The 20,629-nt window shown below is 37.8% G+C and overlaps 1 protein-coding gene across 5 annotated transcripts in view; it reads right to left on the reverse strand.

Annotated features, from left to right (window-relative positions):
• Nucleotides 1-20,629, reverse strand: part of ABCC8 (ATP binding cassette subfamily C member 8) — a 78,086-nt gene that overhangs the window by 47,051 nt on the left and 10,406 nt on the right. For all 5 annotated transcript variants that reach the window (XR_010389517.1, XR_010389518.1, XM_064513103.1 and 2 more), the window contains exons 5-10: nt 19,901-20,143; nt 18,833-19,021; nt 13,939-14,103; nt 12,016-12,171; nt 4,043-4,177; nt 2,360-2,522 (exon numbers count right to left, since the gene is read on the reverse strand). Coding sequence is in view for 3 of the 5 variants with exons in the window: in XM_064513103.1 (XP_064369173.1) it covers nt 2,360-2,522; nt 4,043-4,177; nt 12,016-12,171; nt 13,939-14,103; nt 18,833-19,021; nt 19,901-20,143 (1,051 nt within the window). In the remaining 2 variants the exon portion in view is untranslated. The remainder of the gene's footprint in view (nt 1-2,359; nt 2,523-4,042; nt 4,178-12,015; nt 12,172-13,938; nt 14,104-18,832; nt 19,022-19,900; nt 20,144-20,629) is intronic.

The raw sequence follows: 20,629 nt of genomic DNA on the forward strand, positions 1-20,629 counted from the left end.
ACGGAATATGGTATGTCTGATAATGACATACCTTAGAGATTAAACACAGATCCTTTGGTCATTTAAGTGAAGATGTCTAAATTCATATTGAGAGGCAGGCATGCCTCACAGTTTTGGTCCCGTGGCTACCGGGATTGGGGGGCTACTGATTCGCATCTCCATTCCTTCAGGGAGTGCCTCATAGCCCTCAGATTTCCACTGAAACTAAGGAAACCAGGCACATAAGGAGAAGCTACTGCGTGCCTTGGTCTCATCCTGACACGCAGGCAAGATAAAGGACCTGGACCCGGGATCTGGAAAGTACCACTTGTTTCCTCAGTGAGGGTATACCTAGAGTGACGTTCTAATGAACGCTGCTCGCCTGAAAGGCATGCGTAATCCTCCAGATGTCAAAAAATCAATTTTCATTTCCTTGTACTGCTGAGACATTATTAAACAGTATCCAAAAAGTCTTAATCCAAATAACGTTTGAAGACATATTTTGCATTGTTTGGGGTCATTGTTAAGAATCTTATTAATTATCATTGTATTACTAAAATAATCCTATTTTTAAACTGCTGCTATAGGAAGCTGATAAGCTGAGTGTTGTTACCTCACTTGTGGATGCAAATGCTGCACAAAGAATAGCTCTAAAAGATGTACAATCTTAGCAAACACACTTTGTGCTGATTACGCCTATCATTCTACTTATATTTTTGATGAGAAAAATAGCAAGTTCTCCTATATTTGTGTTCCTTATAGAGTCTGCTAAAACCTGAGTTTATATGGATCAGTGTTCCTGTTAAGAACATGAACGTGTAAGGAACTGAAACTAAAAGAATCCTCATAAAATAAAATGATAGGAAACATGGACATTAAAAAGCTGCACTGATTTACGTCAGCTGGCAAATGGATCTACTCTGCCTTACATATGCGTAAGTATCATACATAATAAAAGAAGAATATAAATGCAAACACCAAATGTTTCAAGGAGCACACTATTTTTTTTTAAATAATACAGTTTGTTATATATTATGTCACTATTTTGTTACAGAATAGCCAGTACTTTGGGGATTAATACACCTTTTCTTAGATGTTACGAATGATACTGTGTGGATCCTCCACTATCCCTTCCTTCAGCTGAACCTGTGGCTCTGACTATAAATAGATTTAAGGTCACATGACGCCCTGAAAACAAAGGGAGCCCACCTCTGCTGATCTGGGTGCAGGATGGAGTCTCTGGTCATACCATCCCTGGTTGCCCCGTCTGTATCATGGAGTTTCTGGTCACCTCATCTACTCCAGCTAAATTCTGCTTTGTGTTAAAATGGAAACTATCCTCCAAGTACAGAGTGTCCAGGACCACTAGAGAGAAATTCTGGTCTCATGGAAGTCAATGAAAACCTCAGCTTAACGTACACTGACTTCACTGGGATCAGAAAATTGCCCTCAGAGTACATTATCTATATGATAGGCAGGGAAGAAAGTCACCAGAACATCTCTTGGGCATGTGGCCAAGGTATTTTCCTAAAGAGTAGTCTGCTTTATTAGTCTAGAAGACATTTGTGCAGGCAGCTTGTAGCGTTTGAGTACTTCTCACTAGAAGTTTTAAATTCATTAATATCTTACAGATGAACAGCGTTCTTCAGTATGACTTGACTAATTATTTCTAAGGTATTATAGTACAAATTATACATGTTGTATGTCATCTCTTCAGCTGCAGAGTTCAGCTGGCCTTAGATCATTTGAAAAGGAGGAAAAATGTTTTAGAGCAGCTTGAAAGATGACATGAGACTAAAGAAGAAATCTTAATCTGGATATAGAATACTCAAAGTGCCATGATTCTCATAGTTTCCTTGCCAGGATACAGAAAGGCTGATAAGAACGACTTGTTTTTATAAGAAAATCAACCAGAACCAGGTTTTGAGTGAGAAAGTGTAAGTACCATCTGTTGGCGCTTCAATAAAAGCATACTTTTCTTGCCATGTGATATTGTGACACCCTGTACTGTGCAAAATGGAGGGGGGAAAAAAAAAAAAAAAAAAAAAAAAAAAAAAAAAGAACCATCAACAAAAGCTTCTTCCTGCATGTTGTACTGCTGGGGCTAGCTTGTGAAACACCTGTCCCCTAAAAGCTTTTCTCCAGAAAAGCTAATGCTATGAAACATTAATCTTGGCTTTCCCACTTAGGTTTATTGCCTATTCAGGCAAAATTCTACTGAATTAAAAGGAAAGTCTGTCTAAATTGAAAGTAAGGAGCATGGGATTAGAACCTAAAGTAACTGAAACAATCTCGACTGAGAAATGGTAACCTCATTAGTAACTAATAATGCAGTAGCACTTCAACTGAATGATGGATTAGAACGAAGGAGGAGACTTACTGGATACAGAGGTATAAAGGGCAAAAGCCTTGAGGCTAGTCATTTCTTTTTGTCTTGTTTCCTCTACGCTGCTGTGAAAGATGTGTTCCCAGGCATAGAGTTTAAGGAGCTTAATGCCTCGAAGCATCTCATTTGTCTTCTTCAGTCTCTCATTGGAGTACTCCTGCAACATTTACATAAATACTTACTGAAAGAGGATAGTTAAAGCACCTGACCACTAAACACAATGTTCACACACAAAATCTGTATGCAGACCCTTGATCAGTCAAGTATACTTTCCTAGCTCTGTCCATTCAGATATTTTGTTGTTTTTTGCAGAGATGCGACTGCCTAGAGCTCCTAAGTAGAAAGCCAGTGGGTTTGCACTCCTAAATCACATAGCTGGTACTGAAAATTATACTTCTCCATCAGCTCTGATCATTTGCAAGACAGTCTCTCCTGACTGCCACTGTCCAGCGAATTGGCTGGATTTCCAACAGGCGCACTTGCAATGGAGAGAGGAGCACAAAACTAACAGCCAAGCTATGAATGGACACACTGCTCTGCCCATGTGGAAATGATGCTGACAGGCTTCAGAGCAGCAAGGCTGCATTAGCAAGAAGCTGTGATCACTGTAGGGAGCCTTGACACTTAGCAGGGCCAACTGGCTCAGGGACAACAGTGCACTGGTAAAGTTATGCTGCTTCCAGTTTTCAGACTAGCTCAGGGTTCCTTGTACCACGCTGTACTGCACAGTGGAGACATACCTGCAACAAAACATGCCACTCCCACCCACAGCAATTTCTAGATGATGCTGTCTGCTTAGATGCCACAGGATGAATGCTGGCTACATTTCTAGATGGGCAGATACTACTGATGTGAAAGCATTACTTTTCAGACAAGAAGGTGCATGAGTAACTCTCACTACCACCCATAGTTTGTGGCAGAGTAGATTTCAACAAGCAGACCCTGCTGCTTGGCTCCATTACATGTCCATACAGCTTCCTTGGCAGTGCGATAGTCACTGAATGTGGGGATAAGGTTCAGAGCAAATGGGCCCAGAAATTCCAGCAAACTGAGGTAACTTACTCAGCAGTGATGCAGGTGATTCAGAAAAATTAGAGATGAGCCAAGTGAGGGATCAAGGAACAACCTATGGCTCAGCAGACCTCTAAGCTCCCCAGTTCAGGAGCATGCTGTGGGAGTCAGGACTATCCAGAGGTTACACAAATAAATCACTTTGAGTGAGTTTCCACATCTATCATGTATTTGGGATCTGGGTTAGGATGCAGCATTCCTTCTTCCTTTCGCCCCTGGACAGATTGCCCTGCATAAATCACTTACTTGGAATTTGTATGTAGGGCATCTGGCTGCATGAGGGCATTTCAGTCAATGATTATTGACTCCATTTACATTTGCAAGTTAGTAAGATCTGATCTTATGTTATTGGCTGTTAAGGAACTTGTTTAAAAAAAAAATTAAAAACTTGTTGAAAATCATAAAACCCAAGATAAATTGCATCTTTACTACTTAAGTTTGTCACATTTTCACCTTCTTGCACTGGTCATTCTTGAACATTACAAAATATTTGATAATCAGTTGTTGCTCAATGCCAGATGGTTAGGCTTTGTGATTCTAAACACAAACCAATATATAAATACCAGAGACAGTATTTATGTTGTGTATGATTTTGAAGACACTTACCAGTGTGCTTCTCTGGGCCTGTGAGAGTTTTGTTGCTACAAAGTACTGAACAGGTGCAAGTACTATGATTACTGCTGCTCCAATTAAGGCACTGATTCCAAGAAGGTAGTAGAGCAGAAGAACTCCTACGATTATCTGTCGGAAGAAAGAGAGTGAGGGGAAAACTTGGAATAACTTCACTTTGTATACGCACCACAAAGACCCACCACAGGGTAACTGGACAGCATGTTCAAAACAACAACTCACTGCAGCTAAACCTACCTGCAAGCTTCATATGTTCTGCATCACTGGCAGAAAAAGCACAGTCTGGTATGAGCAATCAAGATATTCTATCTAATAAATAAATAAACAAATAATCAAACTAAGAAACTAAATAAACCTGGAGAGTTCTTCTCCAGCTTGCAGATTCTGTGATTTTAATCATATACTGCGAGAGATTTAGAAAACTGTGCTAGCTCTATGTTTCTTTGCTTCATGGACTCCCCATTATGAATAGTAGAATATGGCAGTACAGCACTGCACATCTTCTATAGCACAACCCCAAACCTACTTAAAATAACTTCCAAGTAACATGTTGAACTATTCCATTTATAGTTACTATTAAATATTTTTTTCCCATTGACCAGATGACACAGCTTGCACTTTCTTTGACTTGTACAGTCTTCTTTCTTCTCTGACATTTAAGTCTCTCTGCCCCGCCCCCTGCACCTTTATTTTTTAACCAGGAAGAGAAATGACATACCACAATTTCATATGACCCCACTACTCTAGAACACATGGCACTTCCACAAAGAACGGAAGTAGTTGCTTACTATAGAAACTAGCGTGAAAGAATAGTAAAGATTCAATGATATCTTACAAACACTAATTTTCTTGAATGTTCATGAAATTAATGCTGACAAATGATAATATACACATCTAAACACATACAGAAAAGGAACCATACCACTGAGAATCTGTCCTTCAAATAAACACTACACATAAGCTTGAAGGGAATTGTTTTAAGGATGCATAGTACCAGACATGCAATATCCATTAAAAAAAAGGTTAGAGAAACACACACACACACACAAAAAAAAGGCTCATCTTTGGATAAATAAAATTTGCAATATGCACTATCTAGTCAGAGAGAAAGCCACAGTCTAGCTGGAAAATATAGAAAAGACAGATATTGTAAGCAGCTCAATAATGCGAACAAGATGCTCAAGCTATGAAATGTTAAATAACCATTGTTCTAATGTCCAACTCCTGAACAATTTGGAGCATTGACACTAGTACATAAAATATAATATAAGCTGCTAAACTAATGAGAGTATAAGACATAGTGATCAGAAGTTAATTTCATACATCACTTTCCTTAATTAAAAAAAAAATTCTAAATTTCCTTAAAGTATGATCTACTATTCTTGTTGCAATGGCATACTCATACAACACAGAAATCCTATCCTCTATCATTTCAAAGTTAAGTACTTATATGGAAAGCAAGGCTAAACCCATCCATCCTGCATATATTCATGGGAATTGGGTGCCTCCAGCAAGAAAATTAGGGTCCTTATTTTCCACACATCTCAGCATTTGCAAGGATGTAAGGCACACAGACTAAAGAAAGCTTTTTCCCCCCCTTAACAACTCTTTTTATCACCTCTTTGCAGACGAACTAATCTAAAATATGATTCTTAAAATGAGTCACAGTATTTATTTAGGAAATATGTGATATCATCAAAAAATTAAAGTCCTATTGTACATACAATACAGAACTAGTACAACCAAGAATTAAATAGTGGGGTTTTTTGTGTGTTTGATTTTTTTTGTGAGTAAGAGTAAACAATCTGCTTCTATCTGAAGTCAGGAAATTCACGAATATATGAATCTAATGAAAACACTCAAGGCCTGTATCAGACAGCCTTTGTAGAGTGCACCTCCAGAACATAAAAAAAAAAATCTTTACAAATCAAGATACTCGCTTCCAACTGCTTCCTCATGGGCATGCAATATAGGCCCTCCAAACACAGGAAAGCATCGAACGATGCCCAGTAACAGATGTTCGGAAGTACAAAGTCGGTGCGGAAGGCTGACTCCCTGCATTACTGCTACCCCGTCACTGGTTGATTGCTAAGGTTGTTAGGCGAATCTTCGGCTTCTAGAAAAGGAGCCACTGTTTCTTCCATAAAGGAGGAGAAAACTACACTAATGATTGGCTCCAGAGGAAGGTGCAAGCTCAGGACTTTTTCTTCCATCCTGGCTATGGAAGTAGCCAATATTTTTCAACAATAATGCTATGTTTTCAATAGATTAAAAATGACCCCATTTCCATCTTTTCCTTTAGACTGTGACAAAAAGGTAACCTTTTTAACATATTGATCATATATGAGACAAAAATACATATTCTCAATTTAAGTATGTGGATAATAGTATCTGAAATGTGCTGAAATCTGTAAAAATTATTGAGAGTAATTCTTACATTTATCATACTGCATACTACACAATCAGGAAAAAAAAATTAAGTAGCTAATATCTGAACTGCTAGAGCGCCATGCAGCAGAACTCATTAATATTTCTGAGAGGGTAATAATCATGTGTTTAGACAACAGTGTAATGCCATACTTTGCTTCCCTTCCTTCAGAATCTCAAAGCTCTTCTTTGCCTGAGACACGTACCATGAAGAGAACATTCACTGATGGCTCTGGTTGTCATTACAAATGAAAGAAATCTAGTGTGTCGATTACCTACTGAAGATGGCAAATTCTTTCAGCCAGTAACTACTTTGTAGACACTTCTGAAAGAGACAGATGTCCTTTTATTACAACTGTAAACTATCCCTGCCAATGAATCAGTGATGTGAGAATACAGGATTTTTTAATAATTACAATGGAATCAAACACGGGTGGTTAAAAGATGGAGGCTAAATAAAGCCTTTATAGGGCCTCACTTGGCTCCCAGGGTTTGAGCCAAACCTACTAAGGGCACCTTTCAACTAATGGTCATCCCTGGGCCTCCTGCCATTGATTTCAGTGGGCTTGAAAGAGTAACTTAACACAATGATAAAGCTCCTATTGATTGTAGCCAGAGCAAAGATGGGGATCAAATTATCTAAACTATATAGAAAATCTAAGTTTTTATGAATGGCTAGATCTTCCAGTCAAGGGTAATTGCAAATCCAAAGCAGATGCTGAAATGCTGATTGTTTGGTTAAGAGCTAAAAAAAACAATTAAAAACTTGTTTTAAAATAATGTAGCTTGTTCAACTTTTTATTAGAAGTCTCTTGAGCATTCAGTAATTGCTTTCACTGCCTCATAAAAACAGGTTTGAATGAACACTGCGGAAATGAGTTTTGGAGGGGACTTAATGACAAAGGTGACTCCTTGGTACGCATCTTGCAATGCATGCCCCATCCACAAAATATGAGCACGCTTTGACACAGATTGTCTTGATTTGCTGAAGAGTACTGCAGGGTGAACTTTAATGCAAATACAATCATACTTTCACAATACTGTCAGGAAATCTTGATCAGCCTGTGGCTTCTGGCACTTAAGAGCAAAATGCTGTTACTGAATGTACAATAAAACTGGCTTAGTTCTTAGTTACACTAAAGCTCTCTCTACACTGAACTGCCAGTGTGTTCTTAGAACAGGAATACATGAAATCTGTACCTCCTATATAGCCTGTTTCACTAACATTCCTACAGTGAAGACGAAACACAGTGGACAGTTACCCTAAATGCTACCATTAAAGGTGGACTCTTCTTGAAACCTCACAGTTCTCTCAGTAATATCATTTTATCAGCATACAATTCATTGTGATTGTTTACTGCAGGGTACCTCTAATGAATGGACAAAAAAATACCCTAATAACCAGATTATCATTAACAAAACATCCATCTTTCATATCAGTTTCTATTCATTATAGCTGTCCTCTCCTTTTTAATTAGCAATTAGTATTAGCCCATATTCCCTGCTCATTCTTTTTTTTCTTCCACTTTCCCACTTCAATCTGGTTCCCATTTACTTTCATAATTTCAAGGAAAACACCCTACTGTTAAGTAAAGGTCACACTTCTTTCTGAAAAATTCCTGCTGATAATTGCTACATCATCACCCTTTTTTAATTCTAGAAAATAAATTTTTTTAATTGACATAGTTAAAAGCAAAAGCCTCTCCAGTGTAGATCAGGAAAACTGGTCTATACCAGTATAGTTGATCCTGGACAGGAAAGAGATAAGATGCATTTATACTATACTAATGTAGCCATGCTGTGACTTGTGTATGACATTTGCTTTAAATCTCGTATTTTAACAAGTATAGTGATATATATAGCTCACAAATGTAGAGTGAATGTAAACAGAGCATAAAAGCAGGGTTAAAAGAGTCAGCAGTTAGTAAGTCGTTGACTGTTTATACTATAGTACACTCACTATCCGGAAGTGAGGCCTTATACAACTTTCATTAGAGTCAGCAGGAATTTTACCACAGATTCAGAGAGATTTCTTCCTTCTCTAGGTCCTGCTGTGGCCTCAGAAGCAATCTGCTTGCCATTATTACAGAGATACTGGAAAGCATACTGTAACATATTAGGTTTCAAACACATATAGCAAAAGCATAAAAACTCTCAAGGGCACTAATTGGTTTCCCAGTGAAGGAATAACACCTAATCACAGAGAAAAGTTGATTTATCTTTTCTACAGAGCTCCCTAACGACATTCAGTGATGAACACTAATATCTCTTGACACTTCTGAACCTCCAGCTCCAATGATTAAATACTAATTCTTGAAGAGATTTATGTGAGATGGGTTAAGGGAACAACTTAAGCTTTCTTAGCTAACACTGATTCAACCTTCTCCTTTCAATGAATCCACTCCTTTTTTCTGTGGAAGAAAAAAAAAAAAGATCAGTTATTTTTCCTGTAATTCAGAAAATGAAATACAACAGGAACCACACATGGAGTAGATGATAGAAATGTATTCAGAAACTCTGCTGGGTTAGCTGTTCTACTCTTAAAAACACCCTATCTATTAATAAGCACATCTGCTCTTTTGGCAGATTTGGCAGTGTTTACTGCTGTTCTTCAAAAGGGGAAGAAATATGTTAGTGGAAAAACAAATTCGGAAAATAGGTTTTGAAGTCAATGTAATGTACATTAGAATCTTTCCTATATCTGCAATCTGCATAGCTAAATCACATTTCTGGCAGTAATTCCAAAATTTTTTTAAAAGCTGCTTTATTTCTGATAGAATGCATCTCTAAAATACAGAGCATCCTTACACTTTTTCCTGTTTGAGGATATCTTAAAAAATATTTTTATAATAAATAAATACTTATTTGCATAGATTTTATTTCAAGTCTAAGAAAGGGCTCAGCTCTCTGTATGCTGTTTATATTTTGTAGAGCTTCTACACCTGTCTTTTACTGTAAATTAAAAGCCAGAGAAGGTAATAATGATACTTAGATCTACACATGCTTTAGGAAAGTCATCATCAGTATTGGTACCTCTTTATCCAGGCAGACAAATACTCAAAGAACGAGGCTGCACAACCAGACACGAGACACATTCACAAACTCGGTATCACTGACAAGGAAGAAGATCCTGTTTTGCCCCTCCCCACCACTTTCCTCACTAAATCTGCAAAAAAATAAAACTGGGAAAAATACTTAAACCAGACTTCCCTGCCCCCCCCCCCCCCCCCAGATTAGAGTGTCAATCTGGTTTCCTATGCAATCAGATGGGGCTGAAGCCAGCACAAAGGAGAACTGGCTCCTCTGACCTACAGAAAGTAGTTCTGGTCCATCTGCTGACAGGGACAGGGACAACTACAAAATCAACTCAATTCCAATATGTAACTTTATCCTCAGAAGAGGATCCAGGTCTCCTGATGGCCAGGCTAGTGCCTTAGTCACCTGAATTGATTTTTTTGTTTGTTTGTTTGTTTCTTTTAAAGACTTCTGGATATAGTACCTCTGACATATTTGACGTCTTATAGAGAATTACTACTATTTGATGTTTAAGGAGGCAGGCAGTTCACAGAATCAAAGAAAGGTTGAGGTTGGAAGAGTCCCCTGGAGATCACCTCGTCCAACTCCCCTGCTCAAGCAGGGTCGCCTACAGCACGTTGCCAAGGACCATGTCCAGACAGCTCTTGAGCATCTCCAAGGATGGAGACTCAACAACCTTTCTGGGCAACCTGTCCCAGTGCTCTGTCACCCTCACAGTAAAGCAGCTTTTCCTCATGTTCAGATGGATCTGCCTGTGTTTCAGTTTGTGCCCGTTGCCTCTCGTCCAGCCGCTGGAGACTGCTGAAAAAAGCCTGGCCCCATCCTCTTTACAGCCTCCCTTCAGATATTTATATACATTGATGAGATCTCCTCTAAGCCTTCTCTCCTCCAGACAACTTCTAAGCAACTCTTCTAAAGCCATGTTATAAGTGGGAAATAAGATCAGCCGGTTGCAGTCCAGATACAGACTCACAAAAACAATTACATCTTCGGCTAGGAGCAGGCAACACAACATGCAAAGCAGCAGAGTAGACTATTTGCAGCTCTCTGACTTCCACACCACTCAAATTAGCCTCTGTGTAGTGCTGGAACTAGACTAACCATGGTGAACACAGTATTTTCAGAAATGTTTTTGGAAATAAATGGTACATTTTCAAAACAGTGGGTGAATTTAAAGTCTGCTGCTTCTTTTGTTTATTTGTATTTACTTTTATCAATGAGATACTCTCAATGAAAATACGGTGAGTAGCCCAAAGAAAACAGAAACAATTGCAGTGTACTATATTTGTATCAGAGGAAATTATTTACTATACTGCCAACTTTCTCAGGAAATTCCTGAAAGGGAGGTTTTTTTTTTTTAGTACTGAATCTTGCAAAGTAATTTGCACTTCTCCACTGTTTTAATAAGGGTGAAAAGTGATCTAAGATTGTACCCAGACAGCTCTGACCTCCTGATACTCCGATTCTGCCCCGCTCTCTTACTATCTCTTACTAGCATAAACTTGATTAATCACGTGGCCACGCAGTGAGATGGGCCACTTAGCACTGAGTCAAAGGAGTACCACCTCGCCAAAAAAAGAAAAGCAGATTAGTTTTTCTATAGCTCTGCAAGCTGATGTGACATATTGTACAACCTACAGAGCTGAAACAAGGAAGAAAGGCAAAAAAAAAAAACACAAAAAACCACAAAAAAACCTGTTTGGAGAGAGTACAGACAGTACAAACTCCCGTTTCAGTTACAAAACATGCTTAGATTAATTTAAATCCTGAAAGTACTCTCTGAGGTGGGACTTTGCTTTCCTCATCTTAAAGACTTGAACAAGACACAGCTGTATTTCATGGAGCATTATACATGTTACAGTATTAAGGGACATGGAACCAGGAATCAGTCGATTGAGTGCAACTGAAAACAGTGATCTGCACCATGTTATCTGCGTGGGAAAAGAGATTGAAGGGATGTGAGCGAATATTTAGAGACACCAGGCCGAAGACACTGCAGAGGATAAAGTAGCAAACCCATTTCATATAACAAATGAATCTGGAAATTCATATTCTGGAATTTGCCATCCATGAGGCAACAGTAGTTTTAAGTAATGTCCAAAGGACCATATTTAAGTGATCATATTTTTGAATAACCTGCTGCTTTCATTATCTGTTCTGCTGCGATTCAGAAGACAAATGATTGCAACACATTCCAGCTAATACACTGTAACGATATAACCTGCTGAACCCTATAAATTCTTCCTATAAATGCTAAGCATGCGGCAATAGTCAAGTTCGGGATCCTAATGCAATCCTAAATACAGAGAGTCCTGTCACAGACATGAAATATATCAGATAGAATGTTTTTAGATGTTAATAATTTGAAATCTTATTTCAAGTTATTCTTTACCTTCTTTAATCTCTCTGCTTTCATTAAATTCTTAAGTGAACAATCACTGCAGACCTACACACATTAATGACAAAGTCATGTTCAGCCTCCTTACCTGTACTGGCATAGCCCAGAGGTTAGGGCAGAGGAAGAAGAACCACATCAGCTGATTTGTATCGATGGCAACCAGGTTACAGATCTGGCCTGCAGTCATCTCTCCCATAGACATGTTAGAAGTTGAGAGCTGCATAATTTTATTGTATATTTTTGTCTGCAAAACAGAACAAAAAGTGTCAGGGTACACAAAGTACTATCTATAACTCCAGCTAAAATAGAGGCCATAGTGAAGCATGCCAAGGGGAACCAAAATCCCCAGTACTGGAATGAAGAGCTTTAGATGGCCTTTTGTGTTACAATTAAAAAGTTTAAGCTACGGTTGTATTGTTCAGCCGCATAAAACTCAGTGCAGTTAGGTTCATAACAGTCATGTACGTATCCCCTTGCTGCAGTCCTGTGGATCAGTGAGAGAATGAAACTTCTATTGCCCAGGTGGCCCAAAGACATATTTGTGATTACTATTTATGCCTCCAGCTTCTCCATGTAGTGCTCCTTCTGCTAGTGCTAATAACTTCATTATTATATTCAATATATAATATTCAATATATAATAATCCTTGTTATTTTTCTCTGGCAATTGATTCATATCTCATCCAACCCTGGAACCAGGTTCCTAGCAGAGACTGTTGTTAAATTTTAGTTGGAGAGCTCAGTTCCATTACAAACTTCAGTTCACAGATAAGTACTGTAACAGGTCTGATTCTATTTGAGAATTGAACATTTGTTTAAAAATACTTTCTTGGTAAAGAGACTGTCATTAACACTAATCTTCCTGCCTACAGGATGATGGCCAAAAATTTTCCAATTTGAATGGGAAGAATGCTGGCAGTTATCTGAACCTCTGTGTTATACATAGTGCAGACAACATGAGCCTTTTCTTGCATCAAATTTGATGGAAATGTAATAGTATTCTCCTGCAATTCCCCTTTTACCATTTTCTTATTGTTATGGTTGATATTCTTTACAATTAATGGTGGCTCTTCTGCTTGATACAAAACATGCGATTTTGTCATATATTTTAAGTCAGATTTTTATTTCTTCAAAAATTTTCTATTCCATTCTAATAAGGGAAAACCAATGGATGGAATCCAAAAATCTGGCAGCTAACAAGTGCTCACAAGTGTAGGATCAAAGGGGGATTAAACAATTATGCTGCTATTGAAAGCATCCATCTATCACATAGACTCTCACAGTGACCTATGCAGTTCGATGGAGAAACAGTGTTTACTTATAAGGTTGGCTTTTAAGCTGTCAGAGGGTAGGTTTCAGCCAGAGCATTTGGCAGTGTCACATTGCGCCTAATTCTCACCTCATTTACTCGCAGATCTTTGATCTGCTGTTCACAGTTATGTAGTAATTATGGACTCTGTTTCACCACTCTTATTTACACTAATTATTGACTCTGCTGTGCCTGGTGGATTTTGTGGCACTACCCATGAGAAAACAAAAAAACAAAAACAAAAAAACCCACAGAAAACAGTGCTCCATGCGTTGGGAATACATTCTATCCTTTTGTTGAAATCATATTTAAAAGACATTTTAAAACATCTATTGTTTGTGTGGGATGTTACAAAAATGCAGCTTTTAGATGGGAGATATGTATTTTAGAATCTAGATTCTTTTAAAAGTTGCATTCAGTTTTACTATCAGCAATCTTTGCTCAAAGGTAAGAAATACAGTATTAGATATAGTAAACAAATGTTTACATAAAATCATCAAACAAGATGTAAAGGAAAAAGAGACAGAATGCAGGCCTAAGTTAACAAATAGATCTTGAATGGCAACACTCATATTGAATTCATTTCAGGAAAGGACCATGTCAGTTGCTATAACAGACTTTCTCTCTACTATAATTATAATATGTATTTACAAATATATGTATAATTGTATGTAAATAAGTTAGTTAATAACATATTGTCTACCTGTATTGCACCTCTCAAGTTGATTCCCGTTTCAATAGCAACATAGTATGATGCTTGGAGAAACGTCCTTTGCAACAGAAGGGCAAAAAATAAGAGTACAGCCAAGACATAAGCATTGGACAGGAACTCTTGAGATGAAATAAAGAAAACACCAAGAATTTTAGTCTATAAAAAAACAGAAAGTTATAGATCAGGTGTAATTGTAATTTAATTACCAGTTTTGTATAATTAATAAGCAGAAATATCCAGTTTATTACTTTAAAAGTGCTCCCAACAAGATCTAAAACCTCACAGTTTATCTGTTCAAGGAGACAGTTGTATAATGTGCAACTCAGTAAGCTTTATTTAAATGCAAGGTGACATTTATAGAATTCTGGAAGGATATCAGAAACCCAAAGACAGACACTTTCAGCAAATGACCATATGGAGTTACTCGAAGACATGCATCGCCCATTGCCAGAAAGAACTATATAATGTCCTTCCAGAGAGACTCATCTCCTTATTTTGGCACTCCAGGTTACCAGACCACAAAATGACCTCTGTAATTTGTTGGAAAATACATCCTTTCAGCTCCTGGAAATATAAACATTATTTCAGTTTGAGGCATCCAACGCGCTTGTTCAGCATTGTTTTATTAGTGGTCATTACCTCCTCAGGAAGTTCATGGTATCGCTAGAGTGCATTTGGAAGCATTTCTATAGTTTACTGGGAAAGCAGTGCATTTATTCTAGATTATATTTAATAACCCTTGGTGCCAGAACTAATTGAGCAGTTGGCTTACCTTGGGAAGCCTTCTGAAACCAAGATGTCTCTACCTTCCTCTTTCTTCCCTTGTAAAGAAATAGTAAGCATTCTCTTTCTACTCCCTCCCCGGGGGGCTTCTTGTCATTTACATTGCTGCTATATTCCTTGCTTAGCACATTTCCTCAAGCCTACTTTTTTTTTTTTTTTTTGGCTGTTGACAACACTTTCAAGACTGCTATAACATTTAATAAATTATATTTCACAAACACTGTACATTTTTTTAGATCCAACCTATGGCCTGCAATTAACTCATTATAGAGACCTCACATGACAAGCTATTAATACAGATGCTAAACTTAGTTTATAAAGCTGTGGTTTCATAAGATGAGGTTGAGCCACCTGAAAGAGGAAGAGACTTCTTACCCTTTAGTCTACCTAGTTTTTTCCAAGCTGCATGCTTCTGCCACTTTCTGTGCGCTAGTTTTGGAGCTTGCTGGATCTCTTCCTGAGCCAATTCAAATCACTGACAACAGAAAATCAGCTCAGAAAAAAACCTGTAGTTCTCTGTTAGGTTTAGTGGGCTGAGTCAGAACACAAAAGTATCCCATGAGTGCCAGAGGCGGAGCAAAGGAGGAAGAGAAGCAGGGGTGACAAGGAACATGAAAGGAGGGAGGAAGAGTAAGTCCTATCCCTTTTGGAATGAGACACTTAGGGTATTTTTTCCATCTTTTTTACCTGATCTTTTGACCTTCTTGATGGCTCCTGCCACTGCTGTATCAGGCACACTATCTATCCCCTTGACATCAGAGGGGTAATATAGAGGCTTAAAAGCAGAGAAATGCACGCTTACCTTTACAGACAAGTAAGCAAGATAATAAGCAAAACAGCTTTTTTGAAATGATCCTTTGTTTTATGCTCTGAAAAGAGTGCATGCCTATATGAACACACCCCATACCAGTTCCCTAACGTGGTGCCTCACACCTCACCACCAGCATTCCTTCCCATGATAGCAAGCTAATCTGATCTGTCTGTTGAGGCTGTCTGGAAGGTCATTCAGCAAGACCAAAGAGGCACTGTTTTTGTACCATAAATATATCTTCACTTGTAAATGAATCCAAGAAAAAGTGGCATCACTATCACACATTAAAAAATTTTTAAAAGCTTCTTATGAAGGCAAAGCTAGAATAATGTACATGTCTGTGACACCGGGATGTTATGATTGTCAAATATATTTGTAAGACAGCACAGAGAAAGAGTAAGCATTACGACAAATATGAACCATGATGGTTGCAGATTGAGCTGTATTATTTCAAAGGCAGTGACTGAAGCTGCACAATTTTAATGCTGCCCTACATATACATCTGGCTAATACTGCTTCTGCTTCTTAAAAAAGCTAAGTAGTTTCTTATATTGTTGTGCTTTGACAGATCATGCTTTTCTAGCAGCGAGATTTTGGTGCAGTGCTGATTCGCATTTAAAACATTATATAATAGATAAGCAGGGAGGAAATGTAGGATGAACATTCTTGCTCTCTCTTCTAGTACTCAACTTGAGAGAAAAAGAGGACTCATACAGACACACACACACAAACAATAGCTGCACCAAGGTATTATTAAAATCTCGTATGCATTATCAGACCATTACAGTTTACAAAGTCACTGAGCATCTATGTGACTAAGCTATGATAACTGCCTAAGTGCACTTGTCAGTCTGCAGCAAATACAAGGAAATAACTGAATACTTACTGAATCTTTCATGTTTTAACATACGTAACCTTAAGAAGTTGATGCAACTAACTAGATGTTTCATTTTTTTAAATGGCTTTGGGGACTTTATGGAACATAATCCTTGTCCCCAAGTTATGTCTCCAGTCTGTTGGATCTCCTTCAGTACGCTACCTTCCTGGTGACTTCAGAATAATACCACTTTTTAAAATACCAGTAGGCTCTAACCAGTAAAAGGCTGAATAAAAGGACATTTCTCTAAATACTAATCGACCTAGAGTCCCACTGTCTTAAACGTCAACACTGAACCTTTTGCTTCTTTGGGACCTATGACTTCTGGAGTTTTTTAAAAAATGATTTTGTAGTTTCGCTATTTAATTTGAATATGTTATGTTATCAGATATTCCTAATACTGGAATTGGCAATCCTAACATTGCAATGTTGAAAATACTACTGGCAAAATATAAAGATTATCATTCTGTAGATCTCTTCTTCAGGGTTAAATGATTAATACAGAGAGAAATTCATGACCTGAGAAAGTTCTGAGGTGGTCATTAATATTGATACTGGAGTTATATATAAACATGAAAAGCATGACAGAACTTAAGATGCTCTCATGCTCTGTGGCACTAACTAAAGCAGTTAATACTGCCTGTGACACCCACGTGATCTAGGAGTTCCAGCTCTGTGGCAATTTGTATCTGTCACAAAGGGCCTGAAGAATGGAGCAAATGTTATATCTTATGATTCATTACAACATTTCCCCAAGCTGAACTATTTAAAGTGAAGAAATGTCATATTAAAGGATGGCTAAAAGATGTTCTCTAGTGTATACACAGCTTGCTTTGCTTGTCAGATTCTGTCTCACTGTATGGAAGTCCTTTCCAACTCCCTCAAACTTAGCAGTGCATCACACATAAGCAACATCTCCCCAACTTACCTTTACCTTCACAAAATAGTGTTTTTAAAGGTTTGTTTCCCACAGCTACACAGTTCTCAGCAACAAACAGTTAAGAAAGCAGTGTTCTCCTTTCTGATTCATTGCAGGTAAGGATGTAATTTTTCTGGCAGTAAGGCAAGCGTTTATTTTTCAAAATAAACCCTGCTGGCTAGGGGTGTGTATATAAAGGGGGGTTCTCCTGAGCAGACTGGTCTGTTTATATATGCTCTGAATAGAAAATCTACATACATTTTAGAAAGGTATTTCTAATAATTCAGCAAAAGTAATTTTCCAAGGTAAAGGCAGCTAGCCTTCTTGAACGGAGAAAAACATATAAGCCAGTTCAGAAAGAAAGAAAAAGTGTCTCTGGAGTCATTGTATCAAAGATGAAATACCCCCTTGCTATCACACATGGATTATTACCAGAGAACATTTCAGCTATGCAATTTCCAAATGGTGTAAATTACAACAATCATGAGGCTACCATTTAGCTAGACACTGAGGATATAAAGGCTGGATGAGACTCTGTTCAAAGCCTATGCGGTCCAGGCCTGAGCATTTTTCACAGGGGAACAATAGCTGACATTTCAAAAGGAATATTAAACAAGGTACGCTGTAAATAGTGATGCGGTATAATTTCAGCTGAAGTAGTAATTGTTCCAAACAAATCATCAAGTAACAGCTTAAAAGCTTCCACAGTACTTGGCAGCAACATTAGGCCCTATAGTCTTATTTTTTCATTTCCTGCTTTAACTGGTTTCCATTGAATCTACTGGCTATATTAAAGTCTCCAAATATTAGGATAAGGATTGCAAAATAGAGAAATGATTAATTTTAGCCTGAAGCCTTTGTTAAACCTTCTGCAACACATTTGATATATTTCAATATTTACAGTGGACCTAATCCAAAATGTATTCAAATAAATGGGAGTATTTCCATCAGTATCAACACACTTTGGTAACAGAGTCTTATAGTAAACAATAAGTAATCCGCAAAAATAAAGTGATCTTTTCATAGAAAATGGACAAAGACACTAGTGGAAATTCTTTGTCACAGCTAAATTACTTGGCCTGTTATTTATTATTTGGCCTGCTTTAACCCTCTTAGACATCCCTCAATTTTGGAAATGAAAAGCCAAGTGTCTTAAAAATACACTTCTTCCTTTCTGATCAGCACTCAATCACATACTTAAATCAATATCTACTCAGGACTGTACTTTAATCCTTAGGATATTCATGGGATTTCTGGATATGCTTCGCTGTCATTCTGAATGAGGTTATTTTCCAGAATGCAGGTCTAACTAGCTGTGAATAATATTTCACTCACCATCAGGGTATAAATGTGGATAATTAGTAGTACATTAAGAATTCTTAATATCATTTCAGGTAAGTAGAATGTCATTCACTTCCTTTACTGAAGCCAAACAATATATAATCACAGGATTAATTTTTTTACTCATGTATTTATTATGGTATTTTGATAGTACCTGTGGGCGAATAGTGTTATTTCCTTTTCCAACATTGTGAACGATCCCAGAGATGCAGAGTGGACCAGCAAATCCAAGCAAGTCAGCCAGAATACGGAATGTGCTACTGAGGAGTAAAGGTCTTCCAAAAGCACAGCAAAGCGCACGCCAAATTGACCCAGATCCTTGTGGAAAAGATGACCTTTTGCTCTGTCCAGAATTAATAAAAAAAAGAAAAAAAAGAAAAAGCAAGGATTATGTTGCATATTAAACCTGGATCTGATATATTGCCAATATTTTTTCTCTGTTCTAATTCATTGAGAATGAATTGTAACCTATGAGCTGGAATAGCCTAAGAATTGCAATTATCATTTCACTTGTTTTTATAGAGTCAGAACGGAGGATTAATTTTTACTCTCCTCCAGTTGAGAAAATGGAGCCATTATTTCTTTCATACCCTTACACAGGGACAAAACAAGTGTGCTGTTCACGGCCTGCTGCAGGAGAAAGGAAAAAATAAAGATGCAGCGAACTGACAGGTTTTGTTTTCACACGAACCTGAAGACTGGAAAGCTATACTCTCTTAGATGGGCTACAGAAGACTACTTTTAAAATCTCTGAATACACTGAACTGCCACCAGGGAGTCGGGCAGAATCTCAGCCGCAGCAGTTTCAGCCCTGAATTCTCGGTGGACAAACTGTAACTGAAATAACACAGAAAAAATTATCTGGGGAGGCCTCATTAGTATTGACTCTGTAATTCAATGAGTCCAGGCTCTTATTAGGAAGAATGCTGATGGTGTTCAGCGAATACAGTCCCTAATTACTTGGCACATAACAGAAGTGGCTATATATATTTTACATGCATCTAACCAGTAATGTGCGTGATTTGCATGTTCCGTTAGAGAAATTTCATTATTTGTACAATCGAGTACCCGATCTCTTGTATATGACAAACAATGTTAGTATCAACTTTATTTGCATCACGTCTATTTATATAATTTTATATCATGCTAATAGCATAAAAAAAAGTAATGAAAAATGTAAGCAGTGAGTAAGGAGTCCGATGTAATTCCATGCTTTGCATACCTTCTGTGCTTCAAAAGCCTCATTAAGGAGGATATAATTGGTCAGAGCTCTCATGGCAATGGGAAGCTTGCCTATGGTTTTCAAGTCTATTGGTTTTTTATGAGCAGTCTTGATGAATGTATTCATCCACCAATACGTTCCTTTGGATAACAGATTCACAAATGGCTGTAGAAATCGAACTCCAAGATCTTGGAGATCCTCAGGAGGTTTAACTTCTTTAGGAGTTTTGAAGAAAACATACCTCTGAAATTCAGAAAAATCTCCCTCAAAAAAATCACACCAAATGCACAGAAAAGGAGAGAGAAAAAAAAAAAGCCTGCAAAGAATAGATAACTGAGAGATAAAAGAGAAAACAGATAATCAATGAGACAAAGGCTTGGATTCTCAAAGGAAGTCAAGGAATTCAGACATCCAAATACAACTGACATTGCAATCCAATTTCCTCAGGTACCTCTGCATATTAGAGATACCCAGCCTAAAAGCATAGAAACATTCAATATTATTTTCTTTATGAGGTACAATCTTGAATAGCTGAGAAACAAATCATCTTATATTTTGCACAGGACAGACCCGGCCTCTCTCTCCGAGTTCCAGACAGAACAACATGGGCCAAGGGCGTTAGCAGGGACATGGTAACTTGGGCACAACCCTGAGGCTTTCACAGTGATTCATCTGCTATACTACAGCTGCCTCACAGTTCGCTAGCTCAGAACATGGAGCTATCTGCAC

Source organism: Dromaius novaehollandiae, chromosome 5 (assembly GCF_036370855.1).
Source record: "Dromaius novaehollandiae isolate bDroNov1 chromosome 5, bDroNov1.hap1, whole genome shotgun sequence".
Lineage (NCBI taxonomy): Eukaryota > Metazoa > Chordata > Aves > Casuariiformes > Dromaiidae > Dromaius > Dromaius novaehollandiae.